The 25452-nt window shown below is 44.9% G+C and overlaps 1 protein-coding gene across 2 annotated transcripts in view; it reads left to right on the top strand.

Moving 5' to 3' along the window:
• LOC139470772 (protein Spindly-A-like) overlaps positions 1–25027 on the top strand; it is a 43960-nt gene extending 18933 nt beyond the window's left edge. For both annotated transcript variants that reach the window (XM_071253062.1, XM_071253061.1), the window contains exons 2-11: positions 747–916; positions 5937–6113; positions 6259–6444; positions 10645–10794; positions 11964–12062; positions 17087–17197; positions 17568–17708; positions 18033–18133; positions 22073–22257; positions 23315–25027. In XM_071253062.1, the coding sequence (XP_071109163.1) occupies positions 758–916; positions 5937–6113; positions 6259–6444; positions 10645–10794; positions 11964–12062; positions 17087–17197; positions 17568–17708; positions 18033–18133; positions 22073–22257; positions 23315–23754 (1749 nt within the window). In that variant the 5' untranslated portion in view covers positions 747–757 and the 3' untranslated portion in view covers positions 23755–25027. The remainder of the gene's footprint in view (positions 1–746; positions 917–5936; positions 6114–6258; positions 6445–10644; positions 10795–11963; positions 12063–17086; positions 17198–17567; positions 17709–18032; positions 18134–22072; positions 22258–23314) is intronic.
• The last annotated feature ends 425 nt before the right edge of the window (positions 25028–25452 follow it).

Below are 25452 nucleotides of genomic sequence, written 5' to 3'. Positions count from 1 at the left end.
TCCAACTCACTCACACTGAGACGTATGTAGATTAAACAATGGGACTGCCAAGGTGAAATCTCTTACTGAAAACCAGATTTTTGATCTGCTCAAAAAATGAAATATGTTTCCAACTCATACCAGATTATTTAGACTATTTATTCAATGTGTAATTTGTGATGCATTATGCATGTGATATGCATAGAATGTTATATCATGTTATATCATGTTATATCATGTGCATGATGGTGGGTAATCATGGTAATGTCACTGCTTGAAAATGATATCCTTAAATCTACATCAGTTTGCTGTAACTGCTTTCTGCTTGATAGACATGCCGATTAGCATATGAAATCATAAATTGTTTGCCTGCCTGGCTAAGATAAGTGGTATATGCTATATGACCTTCAGATGTTTGCTTAATGACCCTCAGATGTTTGCTTAATGACCCTCAGATGTTTGCTTAATGACCCTCAGATGTTGGCTCCATGACCCTCAGATGTTTGCTTAATGACCCTGAGATGTTTGCTCCATGACCCTGAGATGTTTGCTTAATGACCTTCAGATGTTTGCTTAATGACCCTGAGATGTTTGCTTAATGACCCTCAGATGTTTGCTTAATGACCCTCAGATGTTTGCTCCATGACCCTCAGATGTTTGCTTAATGACCCTCAGATGTTTGCTCCATGACCCTCAGATGTCAGACCCTCCATGACTTCCAGCTGTATTCATTTCTTTAACTGACACTTTCCGTGCCCTGTTTTCAGACTGACACACAATGGAAGACAGTGATGTTTCCATCCTCAAGGAGGAGCTGGCTCAGAAAGATGGCAACTTGATGAAAGCTGTAGAAATTGGGAAGGCTCTCCTGGAAGAAAACTCACAGCTGAAGGAGCAAATTGAAGATGTTGCTAAGAACTATTCCAAGAAAGTGGAGGTATGGTCACACCTTGATGGTTGTCTCGTAGGGGTGACTATTGGTCTGGAAATCACTATTGCGATAACTATTGATATTGATAGAAACTATTGCGATAACTATTGATATTGGAAGCAACTATTGCTATAAATATTGATAGTTTTCAGTGTATCATTTTAGATGGATTTTAGAGTTGAATTAAATCTTGGAACTGAAGTTTCCTAAGAATGTGATAACCATAACAACAAATAAAAAGTAAAGTTTGAGATATGACTGATTTGTTTTTTCTTTACCCTGATAATTTAAGAAAAAGAAAATTCATGTGTAAATTACTACCACTCATGATCAAAAGAAAAACAAAATCGTAAAGCATTGCATGCAGTATTTTATTGATATATTTAGTACAATCGAAACTATTGATATTCCTAACTGAAATCGATACTATTGATCAGAAACTGATTTAACAATTGATTTATTGACTTTAAGTGCTTCCCAATAGCAATATATGGATATTTCGATTTATCGTGACACCTCTATTGTCTCGCAACCTCTATACCTCCAGGGCTTGCAGTTTGCTAAACCTACACGAGCCTCTGGATGCATCCCCGAAGTTCTCGCAACCTCTGATCTCCCACCCTTGATTACCAGTTGCCAGTTTGATTAGCTACGCTGCTAGGTCTAACGTTCCAATCATAATGCGAGTTACAAACCAGCCGCAATGTTGGGTTGGCAATATCAACAACATGGGGCCAGTCCTATTGATTATGATCAAGTTTGCGAAAACTTCAACATTGAAAAAGTGACTGACATCCAAAATAAAGCCCTAAAAAATAAATAAATATTTTTTTGGAAACGATGTCTTCATGTCCGTTAAAACTAGTGGTGGCTTTGGTTTCTAGGTAATACGAGTTACCTCCCTTTCCCTTATCCCGACATTTGATTGGTCAGTCAAGTGTTAATGTAAATCAAGGGTGGGATATTTTCGATAGGTTGTACGTTTTACCAAAATGCGAACCCTGGAGATAGAGAGGATGGTTGTCTCATGGCTACTGATACATGTTTTGCACCATTGAGTACTTACTAGGGATGACTATTGGTCTGGAAATCACTATTGTGATAACTATTGATATTGAGAAGGAAGTTTCCTTTGAATGTGATAACAATAACAACAAATAAAAAGTAAAGTTTGATATATGACTGATTTGTTTTTTCTTTTCACCAAATTCTGAATGTAAATTTTGTGTAAATCTCTCTCCAGCGAGTTTTACAATATATAGGCAGGTTACTCATTTTGCATCAATCCCGTCGTGTGGTGAGAAAGATGTCACAATTGCTAGAAAGCGACGGCGGTGGTTCTGTCATTACCATGCAGCCATTGTCATCGGTGGGCAATAAGGCTCCCATCACTGTGACTGCAAAAGTGCACCCCCCGCCGAAATCAACAATACTGGAGGATATTGTGAGTATCGTAATTGCTTAGATGGGAGTTGCTCAGGCGCAAGCCATAATCAAGTCGGCACCAATGAGCTTTGTGTCTCGGACCAGTGCCAAGCGCAGAGACTACCTACTAAACAAACGCCTCTACAATAACATCAGCCCCACGGCTAACAGCATGCAATGTTACACAGGCAATGCATGGTCAGCTAAGCGCCAACAACTTATCCAGCGCAGCAGATGTACGCTCAGGCATCAATACCGTTCCAGGACACTAATTGAATGCAAAACTCTGTGCAGTCCATGTGGCAGCAGGTTATGGCACACCTGTATCCTGCGCCCACGCCTATGCCTATGTATCAGAGCCTGCGTCAGTTACAACCATGGCAATGGGCTTAGCGCCTACCTCGGCACCTAACGTCTACAGTACGCCTATTGCATGTCATAGTACAGTGCATTCATTGCTGGGCAGTGCTAGTGCGCCTGCGCGTACATGTACATCGACGCATGACTCCCTATCACTAGGTGGTTCATCCATGCCTTCTGTCAGAGGTAGCGCTACGCACTGAAGCAGAAGCCGATCACTGTCTAGGCAAACACGTCAATACCATTCTGATTCGTCATACTCTTCAAATGGCGAAGATGGGGATTCCTCGGTAGAATGGAATACACACCTCAGCTTAGTGCAAGTACCCCATCGGGAAGCGGACTGTCTCGTATCAGTGCCTTCCTCTGGTAACAGGGTGGATGGATAAAAAGGACACAACATCTACCTGGGATTCTGACTTCAAGCGCAGGCGTCCTCTCAACTTCCGCTTCACCATGTTGAGACTGCTCAGAACCAGCATAAAGGTGTTCGATTCCTTGATCAGTCTCGACTTGCAAGATGCACCACCAACTCATGGCGTATGTCTCCCTGTTACCAGATCCGCAGGCTTGGGTGGTATACGGGTTCAATGCCCTACGACTGTGTCACCACAATTCCTAGCCAAATACCTGCTACATCTGCGTACACATAGAAAGGTACCACCATTCCTATGTATTTGGTTGCACTTAACACAGTGTTGGCTGTTCCGGAAAACGAAAGATGGGGGCTACAGGTCTGGGGACTACAGGCCCTACTACGTTCATTCAGGTTTGAGGATCAGAAGACCATGTTCCGCCCACCTGCTTGGGATTTGAATGTCCTACTTCGAGGTTTGCGAGGGCCCTCCTTCGAGCCTCTCTATGCATCCTCGTTGTATGACCTCACCAAGAAAACAATATTTTTCTTGGCTGTAGCCACGGCGGCACGTGTGAGCGAGCTACATGCGATCGACATGACCCGGGTATGCTTTGAGCAGGGGACACACAGGACGGTACATCTCGGGTTGTGCTGGGATTTTATTGCAAAAAAAACCCAGGCCAACCCGATCGTTTCTTCACCATCCCACCAATATCAACTATTGTGGGGGCCAAGATGAAGGTGAACTTCTCCTTTGCCCAGGGCGAGCACTGTGAGTTTTCATCCCCCGCTCCAAGACTAGGCGTGGTTCGAGGAGTGGTGATTTATACTGTATCTCCTACGCCAACGACCGAAGTTAGTCGCAACACCATATCCCTATGGTTACGCCGACTCATGCTTCAGGCTTATGAGATCGCCAAACTGGATCACCAGAGAGGGAATGACCCTCATGAGATCAGGGCGCTAGCCTCTACCATGGCTTAACACAGCAACTGTTCTATTATAACAACTATGGAAGGATGTTTTCGGAGGTCGGAGACAATTTTTCGCTAGTCATTATCTTCGCGATGTGGGTCTCAAGGATGTCAAAGGCGTACCATAATGGTGTTTTTCAGAACTATTCCGCTTCATGGTTTATCGACCAACTTGTGTCGTGTTTTCAGGGTGTGAATTATTGAGGTTTTTTCTGTATTTCTGAAGGTTTACCCACCTCCAAACCGTCCGATACAGATGCCTTAAGGAGTAATGCAAGATAAGTAAAAAAAATCGTTAATTGAGGGTGTAAATTGAGAAGGTGCCAGTACTAAATCCAGTTAATCACTTGCCTTCAATTCTTTACTGCTGGGGTGGTCGGGTAGCCTCGTGGTTAAAGCGTTCACTTGTCACGCCGAAAACCCAGGTTCTAATCCCGACATGGGTACAATGTGTCAAGCCCATTTCTGGTGTCCCCTGCCATGATATCGCTCACTCTTTACTGCCCCTTTGTTTTGCTGCGCATGGCCACAGCTGTTTTGATAGGCTGATTAGTGACACGTGACCATCTCTGAAATTAACAGTTCGTTATAAACATAAACATAAACATTGTCGTTGACAGTATGCCAGGACTACAAAGTAAGTTCGCTATGTCTGCAATGTTGTTTTTGTGTGTTACATGATAAAATGTACAGCAATTAGAGGGAAGCCAAAACACAGTTATATCCGTCAGTTCATTGTAAGCGTGTTCATTATGAACGCAGTTTTCTGTAGTTTTCTTTTAGGTATTCAATGCTTTTATTTCCTTGGGTCAGTGTACTGGCAATTTCTTAACTGGTGTATAGACCTTTTTAAAAAACAATTCGGCATGAAAGGCTGATTTTGGTGACTAAAGTTTCAGCCGTACTATGAAAACTGACAGACTGCAGTAAGAAAACTGTTATATGTCTACAATACACAAGGAATTAGATTATGCAACCCAAAATAGGAAACAACATTATACAGATGAGAGAAAGCTGCCGAAACCATGGAAACGGCAGCACTGAAACACACAAACTGCAGCCTTTCAAACAAGGCATGCACAGAACAGGAAGGAAGTTGACCCTCATGTCGCGAGGATCAACAAACAGCAAGTGAATATACATGGTACAGCACTAATATATTAATACACATGTAGACTTTTCTATATTAGTGCGGTAAGATGTATATATTTTCACTGTTTGTTGATCCTCCTGACAACTTCCTTCTTGTTCTGTGCATGCCTAGTTTGGGAGGTTGCGGTCTGTTTTATTGCTTCTGTTTCCATGTTTTCAGCGGTATGCTCTCATCTTTATCATATTGTCGGGGGGCACGGGTGGCCCAGTCGCCTAAGGCGCTGCGTTTCACTATGCAGATTTGCATCCCTTGGGCACGCCAGAAACCTATGATTATGGGTTTGAATCAAGGTTCGCCCCGATTGTTTCTAGGTTTGTCAGCACCATACCCATGCTCGTGGGTTTCACCAAAGTGGTAAACGTTTTTCCTCCTCCTTTCGTGCTTTCCTCCCACATTAAGCTGACACGCCACGATATAACTGGAATACCGTTAAAAGCGGCGTTAAACCCAACTCACTCACTCACTCACTATCGTGTTGTCTCTTAGTACTGGGTTACATACTCACTGTTTTATGTTTCCGATTCCTTGTGTATTGTAGCATGACCAGACAGATTGTGTGTTATTGAACATGAACAGCCTGGGTCATGATGCTGTGAACCACTGCCCTTGACTTGCCCAAACTGTTTTCTTGCCGTGATACAGCTGGAATATTGTTGGCTGCAGCACAAAAGTTAGAAAACGATGAAGTTAAAGTACTGATGTTGTTAACATGAGTTATGATGATGTTTGACCATGTCTGTTGTCTTGTGTGTTCAGGCCAAGGAGCAGGAGCTGTATAGTCTGCAGATGAAGTACGACCAGAAAGCCAGTCTGGAGAAGTGGTACAATGAAGAGATCATGTCTCTCAAACAGGAGATGGCAGTTCAAAGGGAGAGAATCACTGACGAACTTGAAGCAAAGCTTCACCAGGAAGCTGGACAGTTTAGAAAACAGGTTGTACCGTACTGTACATGTATGCTTCATAATAGAGTTCAGTTGTCATGGTTAATTATAAAACTGTAGTGGAGGCGTGCTGCTTAATGTGGAACTTCCAGCTAAATCGAAAAGCCATTTTAACTATTTGTTGTCATGGTTACAGATAAGCCATCTTCAGGCAGACCTTGAGTTGTCCCAGAATGCCGAGCGTCAGTTGAGAGAGCATGTCAAGCAGCTTGAGGATCTGGTGAAGGAGCAGATGAATGAGACGACCAACATCTCCCGGTCCTTCTACAGCGAGGAACTGGGACAGGCACAGCAAGAGATTGTCACACTGCAGAATGACAAGGTAGGGAGCTAGGACAGGCACAGCAAGAGATTGTCACACTGCAGAATGACAAGGTAGGGAGCTAGGACAGGCACCACATGGTGATAGTCACACTGCAGAATGACAAGGTAGGGAGCTAGGACAGGCACCACATGGTGCTAGTCACACTGTAGCATGACAAGGTAGGGAGCTAGGACAGGCACCACATGGGGATAGTCACACTGTAGCATAACAAGGTAGGGAGCTGGGACAGGCACCACATGGGGATGGTCACACTGCAAAATGACAAGGTACGGAGCTAGGACAGGCACCACATGGGGATAGTCACACTGCAGAATGACAAGGTATGGAGCTAGGACAGGCACCACATGGGGATAGTCACACTGCAGAATGACAAGAGAGAGCTGGGACAGGCACCACATGGTTATAGTCACACTGTAGCATGACAAGGTAGGGAGCTAGGACAGGCACCACATCGGGATAGTCACACTGTAGCATAACAAGGTAGGACAGGCACCACATGGTGATAGTCACACTGTAGCATAACAAGGTAGGAAGCTAGGACAGGCACCTCATGGTGATAGTCACACTGTAGCATGACAAGGTTGGGAGCTAGGACAGACACCACATGGAGTTAGTCACACTGTAGCATGACAAGGTAGGGAGCTAGGACAGGCACCACATGGGGATGGTCACACTGCAGAATGACAAGGTAGGGAGCTAGGACAGGCACCACATGGAGTTAGTCACACTGTAGCATGACAAGGTAGGGAGCTAGGACAGGCACCACATGGTGATAGTCACACTGCAGAATGACAAGGTAGGGAGCTAGGACAGACACCACATGGAGTTAGTCACACTGTAGCATGACAAGGTAGGGAGCTGGGACAGGCACCACATGGTGATAGTCACACTGCAGAATGACAAGGTAGGGAGCTAGGACAGGCACCACATCGGGATAGTCACACTGTAGCATAACAAGGTAGGACAGGCACCACATGGAGATAGTCACACTGCAGAATGACAAGAGAGAGCTGGGACAGGTACCACATGGTGATAGTCACACTGCAGAATGACAAGGTTGGGAGCTAGGACAGACACCACATGGAGATAGTCACACTGCAGAATGATAAGAGAGGGAGCTAGGACAGACACCACATGGAGATAGTCACACTGCAGAATGACAAGGGAGGGAGCTAGGACAGGCACCACATGGAGATAGTCACACTGCAGAATGACAAGGTTGGGAGCTAGGACAGGTACCACATGGTGATAGTCACACTGCAGAATGACAAGGTAGGGAGCTAGGACAGGCACCACATGGAGATAGTCACACTGCAGAATGACGAGAGAGCTGGGACAGGCACCACATGGTGATAGTCAGACTGCAGAATGATAAGAGAGAGCTGGGACAGGCACCACATGGAGATAGTCACTCTGCAGAATGACAAGAGAGAGCTGGGACAGGCACCACATGGGGATGGTCACACTGCAGAATGACAAGGTAGGGAGCTAGGACAGGCACCACATGGAGTTAGTCACACTGTAGCATGACAAGGTAGGGAGCTAGGACAGGCACCACATGGGGATAGTCACACTGCAGAATGACAAGGTAGGGAGCTAGGACAGGCACCACATGGAGTTAGTCACACTGTAGCATGACAAGGTAGGGAGCTAGGACAGGCACCACATGGTGATAGTCACACTGCAGAATGACAAGGTAGGGAGCTAGGACAGACACCACATGGAGTTAGTCACACTGTAGCATGACAAGGTAGGGAGTTAGGACAGGCACCACATGGTGATAGTCACACTGCAGAATGACAAGGTAGGGAGCTAGGACAGGCACCACATCGGGATAGTCACACTGTAGCATAACAAGGTAGGACAGGCACCACATGGAGATAGTCACACTGCAGAATGACAAGAGAGAGCTGGGACAGGTACCACATGGAGATAGTCACACTGCAGAATGACAAGGTAGGGAGCTAGGACAGGCACCACATCGGGATAGTCACACTGCAGAATGACAAGGTAGGGAGCTAGGACAGGCACCACATGGAGATAGTCACACTGCAGAATGACAAGAGAGAGCTGGGACAGGTACCACATGGAGATAGTCACACTGCAGAATGACAAGGTAGCTAGGACAGGCACCACATGGGGATAGTCACACTGCAGATTGACAAGAGAGAGCTGGGACAGGCACCACATGGTGATAGTCACACTGTAGCATGACAAGGTAGGGAGCTAGGACAGGCACCACATGGTGATAGTCACACTGTAGCATAACAAGGTAGGACAGGCACCACATGGTGATAGTCACACTGTAGTATGACAAGGTAGGGAGCTAGGACAGGCACCACATGGAGATAGTCACACTGCAGAATGACAAGAGAGAGCTGGGACAGGCACCACATGGTGATAGTCACACTGCAGAATGACAAGGTAGGGAGCTAGGACAGGCACCACATGGTGATAGTCACACTGTAGCATAACAAGGTAGGACAGGCACCACATGGTGATAGTCACACTGCAGAATGACAAGGTAGGGAGCTAGGACAGGCACCACATGGAGATAGTCACACTGCAGAATGACAAGAGAGGGAGCTAGGACAGGCACCACATGGGGATGGTCACACTGCAGAATGACAAGGTAGGGAGCTAGGACAGGCACCACATGGAGATAGTCACACTGCAGAATGATAAGAGAGGGAGCTGGGACAGGCACCACATGGAGATAGTCACACTGCAGAATGACAAGGGAGGGAGCTGGGACAGGCACCACATGGTGATAGTCACACTGTAGTATGACAAGGTAGGGAGCTAGGACAGGCACCACATGGTGAAAGTCACACTGTAGCATGACAAGGTAGGGAGCTAGGACAGGCACCACATGGGGATAGTCACACTGTAGAATGACAAGGTAGGGAGCTGGGACAGGCACCACATGGAGATAGTCACACTGTAGCATGACAAGGTAGGGAGCTAGGACAGGCACCACATGGAGATAGTCACACTGCAGAATGACAAGAGAGGGAGCTGGGACAGGTACCACATGGAGATAGTCACACTGCAGAATGACATGGTATGGAGCTAGGACAGGCACCACATGGTGATAGTCACACTGCAGAATGACAAGAGAGGGAGCTGGGACAGGTACCACATGGAGATAGTCACACTGCAGAATGACATGGTATGGAGCTAGGACAGGCACCACATGGTGATAGTCACACTGCAGAATGACAAGGTAGGGAGCTGGGACAGGCACCACATCGGGATAGTCACATTGTAGCATGACAAGGTAGGGAGCTAGGACAGGCACCACATGGGGATAGTCACACTGTAGCATGACAAGGTAGGGAGCTAGGACAGGAGACCCAGATGCTCTGCCTTTTGGTATGTTCTAAGATAGCTGGCTCTTTTGCCCTTGTGTAAGTAGTATGCCTTTCATTAGGGCAACATTGAAAGCGCTCATGTTGTTGTGGAGAATGGAGATGAACCTCCTGTAGATTAGATACATCTTGTTTATACATTTGAAACCTACAGTTCATCTTTCTTCATGAGGCAAGGGAGTTAACTGACTGTTAAAGTCCAGTTTCCATCCTTGCCGAACTACGCTGGAATTCCAGAGTTACAGTTTGGCTGGATTAACGAGTCTATGCATCGTCCAATCAAAATCGCGCAATGAACTTGACATCCGGTTCGTTAACATCATGGATTTCAGCATGCAGATTTCCGTCCACTACTGAATTTGCTAAGCATGTGTACTGTCAACTGGGCGTAGACATATTTTTCAAATCTTTACATGTTTTTAGTCAAGGTGCTCAAATGATTTGATGCACTTCACGAGGTAAGAACTGTTTTATTAAAACACCAATCTTGATTATCAATCAGATCGTCTTGACTGGGCGCCGCCATTTTGTTTGAAGCAAATGCAAGTGAGATGAGAGGTGGAATCTGATTGGCCAATAGGAGGGACATTAAAGGGACATGACTCATAATAACCACGGTGGCACTACTATTGATTCCAGCATAGTTCGGCAAGTGTGGAAACTGGAATTTTGTAGTCAGTTAACTCCCTTGCCTCGGGAAGATGCCTACAGTAGACTGCCTCAAATTTCAAAACACATGTTAATCACTTGAAAATTTCCTAAGTCTTAAGCAAGGCATGTTTAGTTTCAATGCTAAATAAAGCTCTATGCTTTTTGTGTGTCTCAGACAGCCTTGAAGACCCAGATGATTGAGATGGAAGCGGAACTGAGACATTACAAAGAGGAGCGAGAACTACTCCGGTCTCATCTGTGCAGCAAGGACGAGGAAATTGAGGATCTGCAGTGTCAAGTGACTTCATACTGCAACAACCAGGAGGTGAGCAGGCGTCACGTGTGTCCTCTCTCACAGACTAGACTGTATGGCACTCGGGGCTAACTTAGGCTTATTAATGTTCAGAACTCTCGGTGAAAATATTATCCATATTATTAATAGTAATTGAGTGTGTTACATTCCACAATCAGCAATATTCAAGCATGTAATTTGGTACATGTCTTAAGGTAGGGCATTGAAGTGGTAAGGTTTTCAGCAACTTGATTGAAGGCAAGGTCACTGGAATGTCCTGAACCAGGGCCTGTGTTTGTAGGAGCTTTTACCTACGTATTCAACAAGAAAGAGTCCAGCATATGAAATTGAGGGTCATGTTTATTAAACTGGAAAGGCATATGCTTCCATATGAAGGATGCTAGAAGCTTCGGACTGTTGTCTTGCATGTGGGCATATGCTTTTCCAAACCAGAAATAATGCCATAAAACTAGAAGTGCTTATTTTAGGGAAGCTGGAGGCACAGGACTCAGTTGTACTGCATTTAACAATATTGGGAGGAAAGATGAATATTGCCAGATGTTGGTGAGGTCAGCTGTCTCCTGATTTGGTGCAGTCAGAAGTGGCTGTGGAACATGTTTCTGGTGGGAATGTTTTGGGGCATTGGGGGAAAGGATGGGGATGGGGCTGCTTCTGTTTTTGAATGTAACCTGTCTAGTTATCCCTGCCACGAAGTTTGCTTCTCAAAGGGGACAAATTTTCTCAAGAATTATGTAAATCCAAGAAAAAGAAAAGAACACACTGATGTTACCGGTCATGATCTCAAATGAGTTCGAAAATTGGTGTTGTAAATTCATTTTTGCAGAGTTATGGCTCTTGCTTCATGCTTTTCAGCTTAGTGCATACTGAGTGAAATGGGGACAAGTTTTCTCAGAAACTGCTGAAGTTACACCAATGAAAGTTTGCATGCTTATCTAAGAAATTCTTGTCAAGACTGAGTTGGAAAATTGGTCCCCTGCTAAGTCAGTGAGGAGAGACGGAGATGGTGTTGTCACTGTTACTGGAGCAAAGCTTTGGTGGTGAGTTGTCCTGTGGTGTTATGCCAATAGAAGTCTTGATTGAGTCAGGCTGCACTGGCCACATGAGGACGTGCTTTGCAGTGGCTGACAGATTGTCACCAGGAGTGTACAAAGAAGGTTGGTTCATCATGTTTGGTGTTGCAGAGGTTCCATGTGGAGATCCTGGACTTGAAGGCCCAGCTGGAAGCTCTGAGGATGGAGGCTAGCAGCCACGACTCCAAGGGCAACTCTCTCTTCTCTGAGGTATGTGGGACAGCCGTTCACACAAGTTGGGAATGGATTTCATGTGAAATTTTGTGGGTAACAACACTACTGTAAATTATTCATTATATTGTATATAAGATAGCTACATGATAAATCGCAAAGAACAATGAAGAATGAGGCATGGTTTATTTCACGATAAAACATTACTCTGTCATGAAGTTATTTCAGACGATTCAAACATATGCTAGCAATTGATGACGCAGTATATTGGAGGACGTTATATTTGAGAGGGAAATGTGTAGCAAGTTGTTCCCCATAGATGTAGCAGATAAATGGGCAGATTAATGCAGTGGCTAAACAATTGAATCCAAGAGTGGGAGAAATATGACAATCATTACTAAGAGAAAAGAAACAGATAATCGACGTGAGGATTGTGAGAACATGCAGGAAATATCAAACATAACGCACCTGTTCATAAAATGGACTTATCCCACGTTGCCGAGGTCGAATTCTGGTCAGGGAATCATCATTATTAAAATTAAGGTAACTTTATTCAGCTTGCACGTTTGATTCACATCCTTAAAGAGACTGGACAAAATGTTGATCTCATATAAACGGAGTGGTTGCGCCCCTCTTGGTTTATACCCCACTTGCTGTTTATTTCTTAATTAGTGTTGAAGGTAACCTCACATCATTGCACCTTGTTTGGTAGGCTGATGATTTCGAGGACATGGGAGATTCTTGTAACTAGTTGCTTGTCAGAGTGTCAGGTGAGCTACAGTCCACGGGTGTCAGGTTCTGTAAACGCAGGGATGAAAGTTGGTACTGTCTCACTAGCCCGGCCCAGTTTTGTCAGTGTAACAGGTATTCCAAGGGCAAGAAGAAGTTCAAACATTGTGGGGGGTATTGCTTTTCGTTATCACTAGTAGAGGTTCTTGGTGAATATCCCATAGGGTTGACTATTGGTCTGGAAATCACTATTGCGATAACCATTGATATTGCAAGCAATTATTGTGATAAATATCGATAGCTTTCAGTGTATCATTTTAGATGGATTTTAGAGTTGAAATAAACCTTGGAACTGAAGTTCCTTTGAATAAGATAACCATAACAACAAATAAAAAGTAAAGTTTGAGATATGACTGATATGTTTTTTCTTTACCCTAATAATTTAAGAAAAAGAAACTTCCACATTACCAAGTGTAAATTGCTACCACTCATGATCAAAAGAAAAACAAATTTGAACAGCATTGCATGTATTTTATTGAAACTGTAAACTATGGTAAATACAATCCGTATTCCTAACTAAAATCGGAAGTATTGATCAGAAACTGATTTAACAATTGATTTATTGACTTTAAGTGCTTACCAATGGCAATATATCGATATTTTGATTTATCATGACACCCCTAATATCCCATTCTGTTAATGTCTCCACAGAAAGCACTTGACCAATGAAGCTGTAACATGACAATCTAGTTTTCACCGATGGTAATTTGGTCAAGAGGATAAGCTCCTTATATGTCCTCGAAAAATGCTTTCTAGGCCTTAAACTTCAAGCCTGGTAAAGCAGATCCGGGTTAGAATAGGTCTTCAGCAACCAATGCTTGCCGTAAAAGGCAACTATGCTTATCATAAGAGGCAACTAACAGTTACACAATAAAGTAAAACCTTGTTGTTCTGAACTTCTCGGGACCCGGAAATAGTTATATGGGGTTCGCTCAACTGTTTTACAATATTCTTGCAGATTAAGAAATATTCTTCACAGTTTTTAATTTCTTGATATTTGTTATATTCATGCAGTAAATACTGGTGACGACATGTCCAGGGGAAGTCAGTGTTGTGGCATTGTTTTCCTTTGAATGCTGTGATACTAAGTGTTAAGGGATCGAGTCCACCAACTCTTCCTTGTTCACTTCACTGATTTTGGGTTATCATAATATCAGAGTTGGAAGGTGCATTAGTTCCGCCAAGGACAGGTGAAATACACAGTTTACCCATCATGTGGACTGTCGCAGTTTTCTGCCATTTACACTCTACCAAAAACATTCAAGTGTACTGGCCTGAACTTGTATTTTAGCAGTAGTTTCAGTAGATTTGTCTTAGCATGTGGCCTAGCATAAGCAGATTCTACTAGACAAGAAGAGGGGTGGTCGGGTAGCCTAGTGGTTAAAGCGTTGGCTCATCATGCCGAAGACCCGGGTTTGATTCCTGACATGGGTACAATGTGTGAAGCCCATTTCTGGTGTCCCCCCGCCGTGATATTGTTGGAATATTGCTAAAAGCGACGTAAAACCATACTCACTCACTCACTCACTAGACAAGAAAACACTTCACCTGATGGGGCTTGGGACCAGTAGCAAAAGTCATAGACTGCACTTAGCAATACATATCGCCATGATGTCTATTTTGTACTAAACTGACGACCCTAAGTCAAGTTCAAAGTAAAAGACAACAGAAAAAGAGTTTTATCATCACTTTTTGATTCCCTATAATTAGGGCTGGCAACTTTTGACAAGGACGGGTAAGATTTTCAAGTAGACAATCTTGTGATCTCAGGGAAATATATTTTAAGTCGGCAACCCTGATATTGCGGTACACTCATTATTGTACCAACCTCATTGCTGTGTGTAAAATCTATTTCATAATTCAAATCAGTGCAGTTAAGGTACAGGTAACCTTGCTCTACATTGAAGACACAGTATGTTTATCTCTCGTCATCCTCGCCAGGTAATGCAATCATTTGATTCCAAACCTACTGGCTCAGATTACAAATAGCCATTGTGCATGTAGATTTACAGATAGAGCAGCATCCGGCATATTTATGGCCTATTGTCTTTTTGTCATTATGATGTAACAGAAGCTGTAGCTCGTCCTCAAAGTCTGAACTCAGCATCTGGAATTATGAAATGAATCATCAGTCCTTTTAATACTATTACTTGGTTAAAAAAGTTGGTTTGCAGAAAAGTTGGGATTGATGGTTGAAATAATAATAAAAATTGCAAAACCATAACAAAATCAGGGGTCCGGAAACCATCATATGCGCCGGACATGTCCGATTGGGAATCTCAAATGTCCGGTCTAAAATATTGCTTACCGGACATTTAAATTTTTCTGTCCGGACATTTTAAAAAGTATTGTCCGGACATTCTTAAATTTGACCGGACATGATCAACAGTTAGGACTGGGCAATTTCTGTCTGCAGTTGTAACACAATGAAGATTATCTACACTGACAAGCTTTGTTTGTTTTGATTGCTGTAAATACATCGTACCGACAATGATAGTCCAATCGGTCAATCACTGTAATAGGCAATAAACTGAGTTGACACTGATTAATCGAGGATTTATTACTGAGAACATCTTGTTAATTTGAGTAAAATGTGTTTACAACTGTACAGAAATACCTTGCATCATCGATGTACCTCATTATCCTCACAATGCTACGATACGTAACCTCAGTCAAGAAGCGAAAGCGTGACGACAGCCAGTCGACCGATGCAGATCAGTCGAGCGGATCTGCCAAACCCTCAAAGTCTGAATGATCATTTTCTAAGTCGTGGCTAACGACTTTCACTTTGTTGACATACAACGAGGATTTGCAGATTTTATTGTTTTCAGTAGCCAGTCGTATATTGAATCTTGATTGACCGCCATTTTGCTTTCTGTGACGATCGATATCAAATTTGTTTGTGGTCAATAATTAAGTACAGATGAAAAAGTATTCAAATAACTATTGCTATCAACGATAGTTTAGGATTTATGTTTATATTATCTGTCTTGTTTTTAAATAATCTTTAGCTTAAAAAAAACCAACTTTTCCCGTGAGGTCACGTGATAACCAAATATGGGATAATAGTCTCGATCAAAATGTTACAACGCGTACACTTGAGCAGACTCATGAATATTAATTAGACCGTTCACTACGTTGACAGATCGTTATTATAACAGAAACAAATGTATGTTTTCCATATATATCTAAAATGATATTATTTGTTATTAATTGTCCGGTGAATTAAACAATTTAAATTGAAACAATTCATAATTCATCATATTATGAATACGTAACAACTTGTAATTTGTGTGTAAAAAGTCGTACTAAAACACGCTGTTTGAAGGGGGCGTGGCATAAATGTAAATGTCCGATTGGGATTTTAAATTTTCCGGACCCCTGAACAAAATACATTAAGTTTTCTCTGCAGGAATTAGAATTTTCCTCAGACGTACATAATTCTGCAGGTTTTGTTGCATGAAGAGTCACTATTGTGAACATGCCATCACAATATATGCATAAATTACATAATCCCTCAGACCCCCTGCTAACTTTCAGTGTGTGTTTTTTTTTTTTTTTTTTTTTTTTTTTTTTTTTTGTGGAATATTGCTAAAAGTGGCGTAAAACCATACTCACTCACTCAGTGTGTTTTTTAAAGAAAACGTTCTCTCTGTCACTTACTGGTATAGCTAGCAGGGTAAAAATGTAACATACATGTTTCACAACTATTGAAGACAAAACTTTACCGAAACAGTTGTAACAAATATTACACACACTCTTTTTATACCACCTTGGAGTTGTACCTCACAGGCCTTTTAGATGTATGTATTCCTGGGACATTGTTAACAGTTTGTTTTTAGCGAAATATTTTAAGAAATGGATGTCTTCATAATTTGTCATTGTTTTAACTTATCCTGCAAATGTGGCCACGTTGTTGAAGTCACAGCTCTTGACTGTGCAGAGGTATCTCCCTTAAGCATTTACCAAGAAAGGGTTTTCCCAAATATGACGTTTGTCACAAGAAATATAAAGTTCCTGTTATTGAAGTAATTTTCAAATCTTACAATACAGTTCACACACTGCACCATTTCATTACTTTACACGACACTTATATTTTGTGAGTGGATCCTCAAACTTAATTGATAGAGATCTCCAGGATCCAGAGTTTTGAAGGTCAAGGGGTAAAACCCAGCCTTATGGTGCTCTGTTTCATTATGACCAAAGAATGCTTGCCTTTGTCCTGTAACTCTCAAGGAATACAGAAAGGGATGATGTTCTTATTTGTTGTGCAGGTTGAAGACCGTCGTGTGGTTGCAGAGAAGAAACTGATCTCACTGAACGTACAGATTGAGATGCTGAAAGAAAAATGTGAGATAGAGAAACAACAGCACCACAAACTCAAGGTAGACAACTCTAGATCTAGACTTCGGCTCGGCAGCTGGAACTTGTAAAGAGTTGTGAATGCCAGTAGTTTTCCCACAAAATGTATTAATGTTATATAAGCCCCAAGTCTAATCATCTGGTCTTGAAAGATCTACCTGATTGTGATCCCAATGCCCCACATAAATCTGAAAGCAAGGAATGTGGTATCGCCACTGTTAGCTTTAATATTGCTGACTGTGGCAGAAACAAGAAAGAAACTAAATAAGGACACGCTTGTATCTTACTTATTGTCATCACATGCAGAATGTCACCAGTAGAGATGGCGAGTGTGGAGATGGCGATGTTGCTTGTTTTTGCAGATGGTGATGTTGCTGTTTGTGTTGTGTGTAGATGCAGATGGTGATGCTACTGCAGATGAGCGGGGGACAATCAGACAGGGAGGCAGTCGACAGTCTCCAGTCTCAGTTGTCTGATGCTAACTCACAGATAAAAAATCTTGCCTCAAAAATTGAAGAGTTGGAGAAAACAGGGGTATTCCTTTTGACCAAGAGATATTTTTCTTATTTCCTTGGGACTATGATCTCCCACTCGTGTCAGTGTTTCTGAAAGCAACTAGTGCAGAAGGAATACTTTTTGTTGCACTAAAAATGCTAAAGGCCCCTAAATAAATAATTTAATTGCAAATTATACAGTTCAAAAGTTATTGCCTTTAGCATGTTTAGATTTATTGACTTGATTTCAAACTTAACTAGAAGAATTAGCATATATTGTGTGACTAAGAAGCTGTCTGCTACACCATGCTGAATGGCAAGATGGCCCAGTTTTGACCAGCGGCTACTTCTGTCTGTGTTCCAGCATGGACAAGCTGACCACATGGCCGCGTTCCACAAGGTGTTTGGGAATGGCTCCAAGGAAGACTATGTTCAGTATCTCCACAACATGCTCAAGGCCAAGGAGTGAGTACACATCAAATAGTTTCACTTTTCTAGAAGGTGGCCCAGTCATCTAAGGCACCCCAATTAGCTGTGCAGAGTTGCATTCCCGAAACCTATAGTTGTTGGCTTGAATCCTGTTTGTCCCGATTATATATCTAGGTTTGTCAGCACCTAATCATTGTCATGGGTTTCATTAAAGTGGTCAGTGTCTGAGAAATATTGTTGAATTCAGCGTTCAAGCAAACTCACTGAAAACAAATGACTATATGGGCACTTAACATGTTATCATTTTAGTCCTTCAGACGTAACCAAAAGATACTTCATAAAAAGAAATGATGTCATTTAGCAAACTGACTTTGATGTTCAGAACACATCCATAACAAAACCCTGAGGGGTTGTCTGTTTCAGAAGGGAGCTGGTGGAAGTGGGCAGTGAGCGCCATCAGTGTTCTCCCACTCACCTCCAGGGGTTGTCTGTTCAAGAAGGGAGCTGGTGGAAGTGGGCAGTGAGCGCCATCAGTGTTCTCCCACTCACCCCCAGGGGTTGTCTGTTTCAGAAGGGAGCTGCTGGAAGTGGGCAGTGAGCGCCATCAGTGTTCTCCCACTCACCCCCAGGGGTTGTCTGTTTCAGAAGGGAGCTGCTGGAAGTGGGCAGTGAGCGCCATCAGTGTTCTCCCTTTCACCCCCAGCGGTTGTCTGTTTCAGAAGGGAGCTGGTGGAAGTGGGCAGTGAGCGCCATCAGTGTTCTCCCACTCACCCCCAGGGGTTGTCTGTTTCAGAAGGGAGCTGCTGGAAGTGGGCAGTGAGCGCCATCAGTGTTCTCCCACTCACCCCCAGGGGTTGTCTGTTTCATAAGGGAGCTGCTGGAAGTTGGCAGTGAGCGCCATCAGTGTTCTCCCTTTCACCCCCAGCGGTTGTCTGTTTCAGAAGGGAGCTGGTGGAAGTGGGCAGTGAGCGCCATCAGTGTTCTCCCTTTCACCCCCAGGGGTTGTCTGTTTCAGAAGGGAGCTGCTGGAAGTGGGCAGTGAGCGCCATAGGTGTTCTCCCACTCACCCCCAGGGGTTGTCTGTTTCAGAAGGGAGCTGGCGGAAGTGGGCAGTGAGTGCCATCAGTGTTCTCCCTTTCACCCCCAGCGGTTGTCTGTTTCAGAAGGGAGCTGGCGGAGGTGGGCAGTGAGCGCCATCAGTGTTCTCCCTTTCACCCCCAGCGGTTGTCTGTTTCAGAAGGGAGCTGGCGGAGGTGGGCAGTGAGCGCCATCAGTGTTCTCCCACTCACCCCCAGCGGTTGTCTGTTTCAGCAGGGAGCTGGCGGAAGTGGGCAGTGAGCGCCATCAGTGTTCTCCCTTTCACCCCCAGCGGTTGTCTGTTTCAGAAGGGAGCTGCTGGAAGTGGGCAGTGAGCGCCATCAGTGTTCTCCCTTTCACCCCCAGCGGTTGTCTGTTTCAGAAGGGAGCTGGCGGGGACGGGCAGTGAGCGCCATCAGTGTTCTCCCTTTCACCCCCAGGGGTTGTCTGTTTCAGAAGGGAGCTGGTGGAAGTGGGCAGTGAGCGCCATCAGTGTTCTCCCACTCACCCCCAGGGGTTGTCTGTTTCAGAAGGGAGCTGGTGGAAGTGGGCAGTGAGCGCCATCAGTGTTCTCCCACTCACCCCCAGGGGTTGTCTGTTTCAGAAGGGAGCTGGTGGAAGTGGGCAGTGAGCGCCATCAGTGTTCTGCCACTCACCCCCAGGGGTTGTCTGTTTCAGAAGGGAGCTGCTGGAAGTGGGCAGTGAGCGCCATCAGTGTTCTGCCACTCACCCCCAGGGGTTGTCTGTTTCAGAAGGGAGCTGGTGGAAGTGGGCAGTGAGCGCCATCAGTGTTCTCCCTTTCACCCCCAGGGGTTGTCTGTTTCAGAAGGGAGCTGGTGGAAGTGGGCAGTGAGCGCCATCAGTGTTCTCCCACTCACCCCCAGCGGTTGTCTGTTTCAGAAGGGAGCTGCTGGAAGTGGGCAGTGAGCGCCATCAGTGTTCTCCCTTTCACCCCCAGGGGTTGTCTGTTTCAGAAGGGAGCTGCTGGAAGTGGGCAGTGAGCGCCATCAGTGTTCTCCCTTTCACCCCCAGCGGTTGTCTGTTTCAGGAAAGAGCTGCTGGAAGTGGGCAGTGAGCGCCATCAGTGTTCTCCCACTCACTCCCAGGGGTTGTCTGTTTCAGAAGGGAGCTGGTGGAAGTGGGCAGTGAGTGCCATCAGTGTTCTCCCACTCACCCCGAGGGGTTGTCTGTTTCAGAAGGGAGCTGGTGGAAGTGGGCAGTGAGCGCCATCAGTGTTCTCCCTTTCACCCCCAGGGGTTGTCTGTTTCAGAAGGGAGCTGGTGGAAGTGGGCAGTGAGCGCCATCAGTGTTCTCCCTTTCACCCCCAGGGGTTGTCTGTTTCAGAAGGGAGCTGGTGGAAGTGGGCAGTGAGCGCCATCAGTGTTCTCCCACTCACCCCCAGCGGTTGTCTGTTTCAGAAGGGAGCTGCTGGAAGTGGGCAGTGAGCGCCATCAGTGTTCTCCCTTTCACCCCCAGGGGTTGTCTGTTTCAGAAGGGAGCTGGTGGAAGTGGGCAGTGAGCGCCATCAGTGTTCTGCCACTCACCCCCAGGGGTTGTCTGTTTCAGAAGGGAGCTGGTGGAAGTGGGCAGTGAGCGCCATCAGTGTTCTCCCTTTCACCCCCAGGGGTTGTCTGTTTCAGAAGGGAGCTGGTGGAAGTGGGCAGTGAGCGCCATCAGTGTTCTCCCACTCACCCCCAGCGGTTGTCTGTTTCAGAAGGGAGCTGCTGGAAGTGGGCAGTGAGCGCCATCAGTGTTCTCCCTTTCACCCCCAGGGGTTGTCTGTTTCAGAAGGGAGCTGCTGGAAGTGGGCAGTGAGCGCCATCAGTGTTCTCCCTTTCACCCCCAGCGGTTGTCTGTTTCAGGAAAGAGCTGCTGGAAGTGGGCAGTGAGCGCCATCAGTGTTCTCCCACTCACTCCCAGGGGTTGTCTGTTTCAGAAGGGAGCTGGTGGAAGTGGGCAGTGAGCGCCATCAGTGTTCTCCCTTTTACCCCCAGCAGTTGTCTGTTTCAGAAGGGAGCTGGTGGAAGTGGGCAGTGAGCGCCATCAGTGTTCTCCCTTTCACCCCCAGGGGTTGTCTGTTTCAGAAGGGAGCTGGTGGAAGTGGGCAGTGAGCGCCATCAGTGTTCTCCCTTTCACCCCCAGGGGTTGTCTGTTTCAGAAGGGAGCTGCTGGAAGTGGGCAGTGAGCGCCATCAGTGTTCTCCCTTTCACCCCCAGGGGTTGTCTGTTTCAGAAGGGAGCTGCTGGAAGTGGGCAGTGAGCGCCATCAGTGTTCTCCCACTCACCCCCAGGGGTTGTCTGTTTCAGAAGGGAGCTGGCGGAAGTGGGCAGTGAGCGCCATCAGTGTTCTCCCACTCACTCCCAGGGGTTGTCTGTTTCAGAAGGGAGCTGGTGGAAGTGGGCAGTGAGCGCCATCAGTGTTCTCCCACTCACCCCCAGGGGTTGTCTGTTTCAGAAGGGAGCTGCTGGAAGTGGGCAGTGAGCGCCATCAGTGTTCTCCCTTTCACCCCCAGGGGTTGTCTGTTTCAGAAGGGAGCTGCTGGAAGTGGGCAGTGAGCGCCATCAGTGTTCTCCCACTCACTCCCAGGGGTTGTCTGTTTCAGAAGGGAGCTGGTGGAAGTGGGCAGTGAGCGCCATCAGTGTTCTCCCACTCACCCCCAGGGGTTGTCTGTTTCAGAAGGGAGCTGCTGGAAGTGGGCAGTGAGCGCCATCAGTGTTCTCCCTTTCACCCCCAGGGGTTGTCTGTTTCAGAAGGGAGCTGCTGGAAGTGGGCAGTGAGTGCCATCAGTGTTCTCCCTTTCACCCCCAGCGGTTGTCTGTTTCAGAAGGGAGCTGCTGGAAGTGGGCAGTGAGCGCCATCAGTGTTCTCCCACTCACCTCCAGCGGTTGTCTGTTTCAGGAAAGAGCTGGCGGAGGTGGGCAAGGAGCTTCGTGTGACGAGCATGTTGTTGCTGGACTCAAAGAACAAGGTATTGCAGCAGAGGAAGGAGATCTTCACTGTGGAGGAGGAAAAGGCCAAACTACACAGCCAAAGTGTCAAACTCTACCTCCAGAATGAAGAGTTGCTCTTGAAATATGACCCTGGTTAGTATGGTGATAATTCATGTGAATATCCCACCTCTAATACATCATTGCCATATATCCCATGGGCGGATACAGCTTTATTGAAAAGGGAGGGTGCACAATTAAGATCTATTTATTGTCTTTGGTGGTAATTTATACAGGAATAAAGATTTTTTTCAAACACACACACACACACACACACACACACACACACACACACACACACACACACACACACACACACACACACACACACACACACACCTCTTACATGTGTGCAAGAGGCCTTGGGCAGCAAGACACTATTACTTGCACAACTGACTATGGATAGTAAAGAGGACTTCTGTTGAAAATCTGAAGATTTTATAGTGTGATTACAACCAAAATACAGGATTTATGGCAATGATGTAATAGAGCTAGTATTCCTAGCATTCCTCTGTCCTTTTGCAAAGCAATCTCCACCCCATACAGTACGCATGGCTGGTGTGTAGGGGTGTGTGATGTAACTGGAATACCGATATATTGCTATAAGGCCATCCGCAATACGCATATCACAATGCAACCCTTGTGTATTTACATTTACCGATACAGTCACAGTACACTGCTGTGGAAACTTGCCTGACTAAGGTAACCCTACTTGTGTGTTCCTTGTACCCATGTTTAACTGGCATCACTGAAGGCATCCTGATATTGTTGACATGGCCCAATGTTCACGCAATCACTTTGATCAGGTTCTGGCCAGGTACAGATACAGATATGAAATTAAGCATGAAAAACACTCAGTCCTTGTCATAGACTGAAACACTAGCTGCCAACCTCACTGATTCCAGTACTCCTGTGTTTTGAACAGTCATGGGGGAATAATATTTGTATGATTCATTGAGCCTCATGAAGTGAGTGAATATGGTTTTAAACCGGTTCCAGCAATATTCCAGCAATATCACAGCGGGGGACACCGAAAAATGGGCTTTACACATTGTACCCATGTCTTTGGTGTGTCGAGCCAATGAAGTAATCTGACTGATGACACATGATGTTATTTTGCTGCATAAATGTTACTTTGTGGATTTACTTGCAGAGAAGTTAAAAGAAAAGAAACATGGAATGGTATTCAAAAAGGAAAAGATTCCGTTGGACGACTCTGAGGACGAGACAGAAGAGGAGAAGATGAAGATCCGTGAAAGTCACGGCATTGAAGGCCTGGATGCTTCCACCATCTTGAACAAGACAGGGAACAAAAGTGTGCTTGTGGAGAGTCAGCGAGAGAACATCAAGTCGGGTGAAGACCAGCCCGGGAAGAAGTGTACATCGGTCAGACTCCCGGGTGAAAGGAGTGTGTCTCTGTCCGATGATGTCACTGTGGTCAACTCGGAAGGAGAGAAGGAACAAACTGCCTTAGTGGACGAGGAGAAGCCAGGGAGGAAGGAAGGGGGGAAACCCAAGGCAGGTCGGGTTGTCACAAAAGTGAAAATTTCAAGAGCTAATCCAAACCAGGTCAATGAATGTAAAAACCAGTGATGTTCTCTGGATGATCTTGGTTTCAGCGTGAATGTCCCGGGGACCATGCAGCTGCATCTGTGTGATGTGGTTTTAGCAAGTTAAGGATTGGCCGACTGATGGTATACCAATGTGAATATGTATACAGGAAAACAAACATATATACCAGTCCTTTGGAAGGAACGCATTCAGCATTCAGAGTGATTCAGGATGAAACACATTTTGCCAGAGAAGACTGCTTATCACAAGAGAACAAAAAGAACCTGGGTGCGGTTGTACAAAACAACCTTAGCGCTACGACTGTCACAAGTCAATGTTAAAGTGTTGGAGTTACGATCGTCTTAGCGCTACGACTGTCAAAAGTCGCTATTAAAGTTGAGGAGTTAGGATCGTCGTAGCGCAAGACTGTCGCATGTCAATTTTAAGGTATGGGCGTTACGATCTCCTTAGCACTAAGATTGCTTTATACAACAGTACCCTAGTCTTCATGCAAATGCAGTGCACCTACATCGCTTCAATGTCATGGTTGCTTGAGGTGACTGCATCTGTTGGCAGCTATTGTTACGACCCAATCCTCTGTGTGGACTGCTCAAGCTGTCAGCCCATGGGAGACTGAACTGATGTAACAATTAACACACTTTTAGTCAACCATTCAATGTTTAATGTATTCTTTTACTGCATAAGTTCATACACATGTCTTTTAGAAGTTACTTTGTCTTAGATCACTTATTATTAGTTGGAAAAGAGGAAATGCCATTTTGAATACAAGTTTCATGATGGGCTATACATCCAGGATTTAAGTTGTCCACATGATGACGTTGCAGAAGGTATTTGCAGTAGAGAGAAAATGTTTTCCAGGAGGAGTTACCTCCCATAGTTAAGATAATCATTTGGTTGTTGATGCTCAGACTTTGAAATGGAGAGACAAATTTGTAGAGTTAGCTCCCTTCCACCATATGGGATGATGAGTGCTGTCATTGATGTTTAAAGGGGAAGTGTACACGCAAAAATCACTTTATTTCTTTTTCTAAACAAAACGCAATTTTAGAATTAGTTAGTATCTGTGTTTGAAAATATACACTCATTTTTTTTCACAGTGAAAGTAGGAAGCTCACAATAGTACGAAAGTGATATGCCGTTATGAGGCCTTCGTTTTACGAGCAAAATAGGCCTGAGTTATCCCCCTTAGATTATGACGTAATTGGTGCCAATTCAACTGGGTCCCTGTCTATTCTCAACGCAAAAGATATCAAGGACCAGTTTGCGGTAAAACAACATGGTCTACGACACACTCCGGCGCAGTGGTGACTCAGCATAACACAATTCTGGCTGGCATCTGAGATGCTAGAATCACAAAACTGTACCTACACCACGTGAAGCGGCTCTAACAAAGCATGATGACGTCATAATGTTTATCAATTGGCACCAATGACGTCATATTGCAAGGGGCATAAGCCATGGTGTTTTTGTTATGGAAATAGAACACTTGGTAAATGTGAAAAATATAAATCGTTTTAGTGCAAAAAATATGTTAATTAAATATGATGTTTTCATATTTTTGTCTATGACACTTCTATGTTAACACTTTTAATGTGGAAAAAGTACAAGAAAAAATGGTTCATTTCCGTGTGAACTTGCCCTTTAAGGCTCGGACACTGATCGACAACAATGCAGTTGTCGGGTACAGCTTATATCGCGCTAGTTGGCTCAGGCTAACAT

The sequence above is a fragment of the Haliotis cracherodii genome, unplaced genomic scaffold (genome assembly GCF_022045235.1).
Source record: "Haliotis cracherodii isolate W230 unplaced genomic scaffold, xgHalCrac1.p SCAF_21, whole genome shotgun sequence".
Taxonomy (NCBI): Eukaryota; Metazoa; Mollusca; class Gastropoda; order Lepetellida; family Haliotidae; genus Haliotis; species Haliotis cracherodii.
The sequence above is the reverse complement of the archived record's forward strand: the minus strand, read 5'-3'. Positions and strand labels throughout refer to the sequence as shown.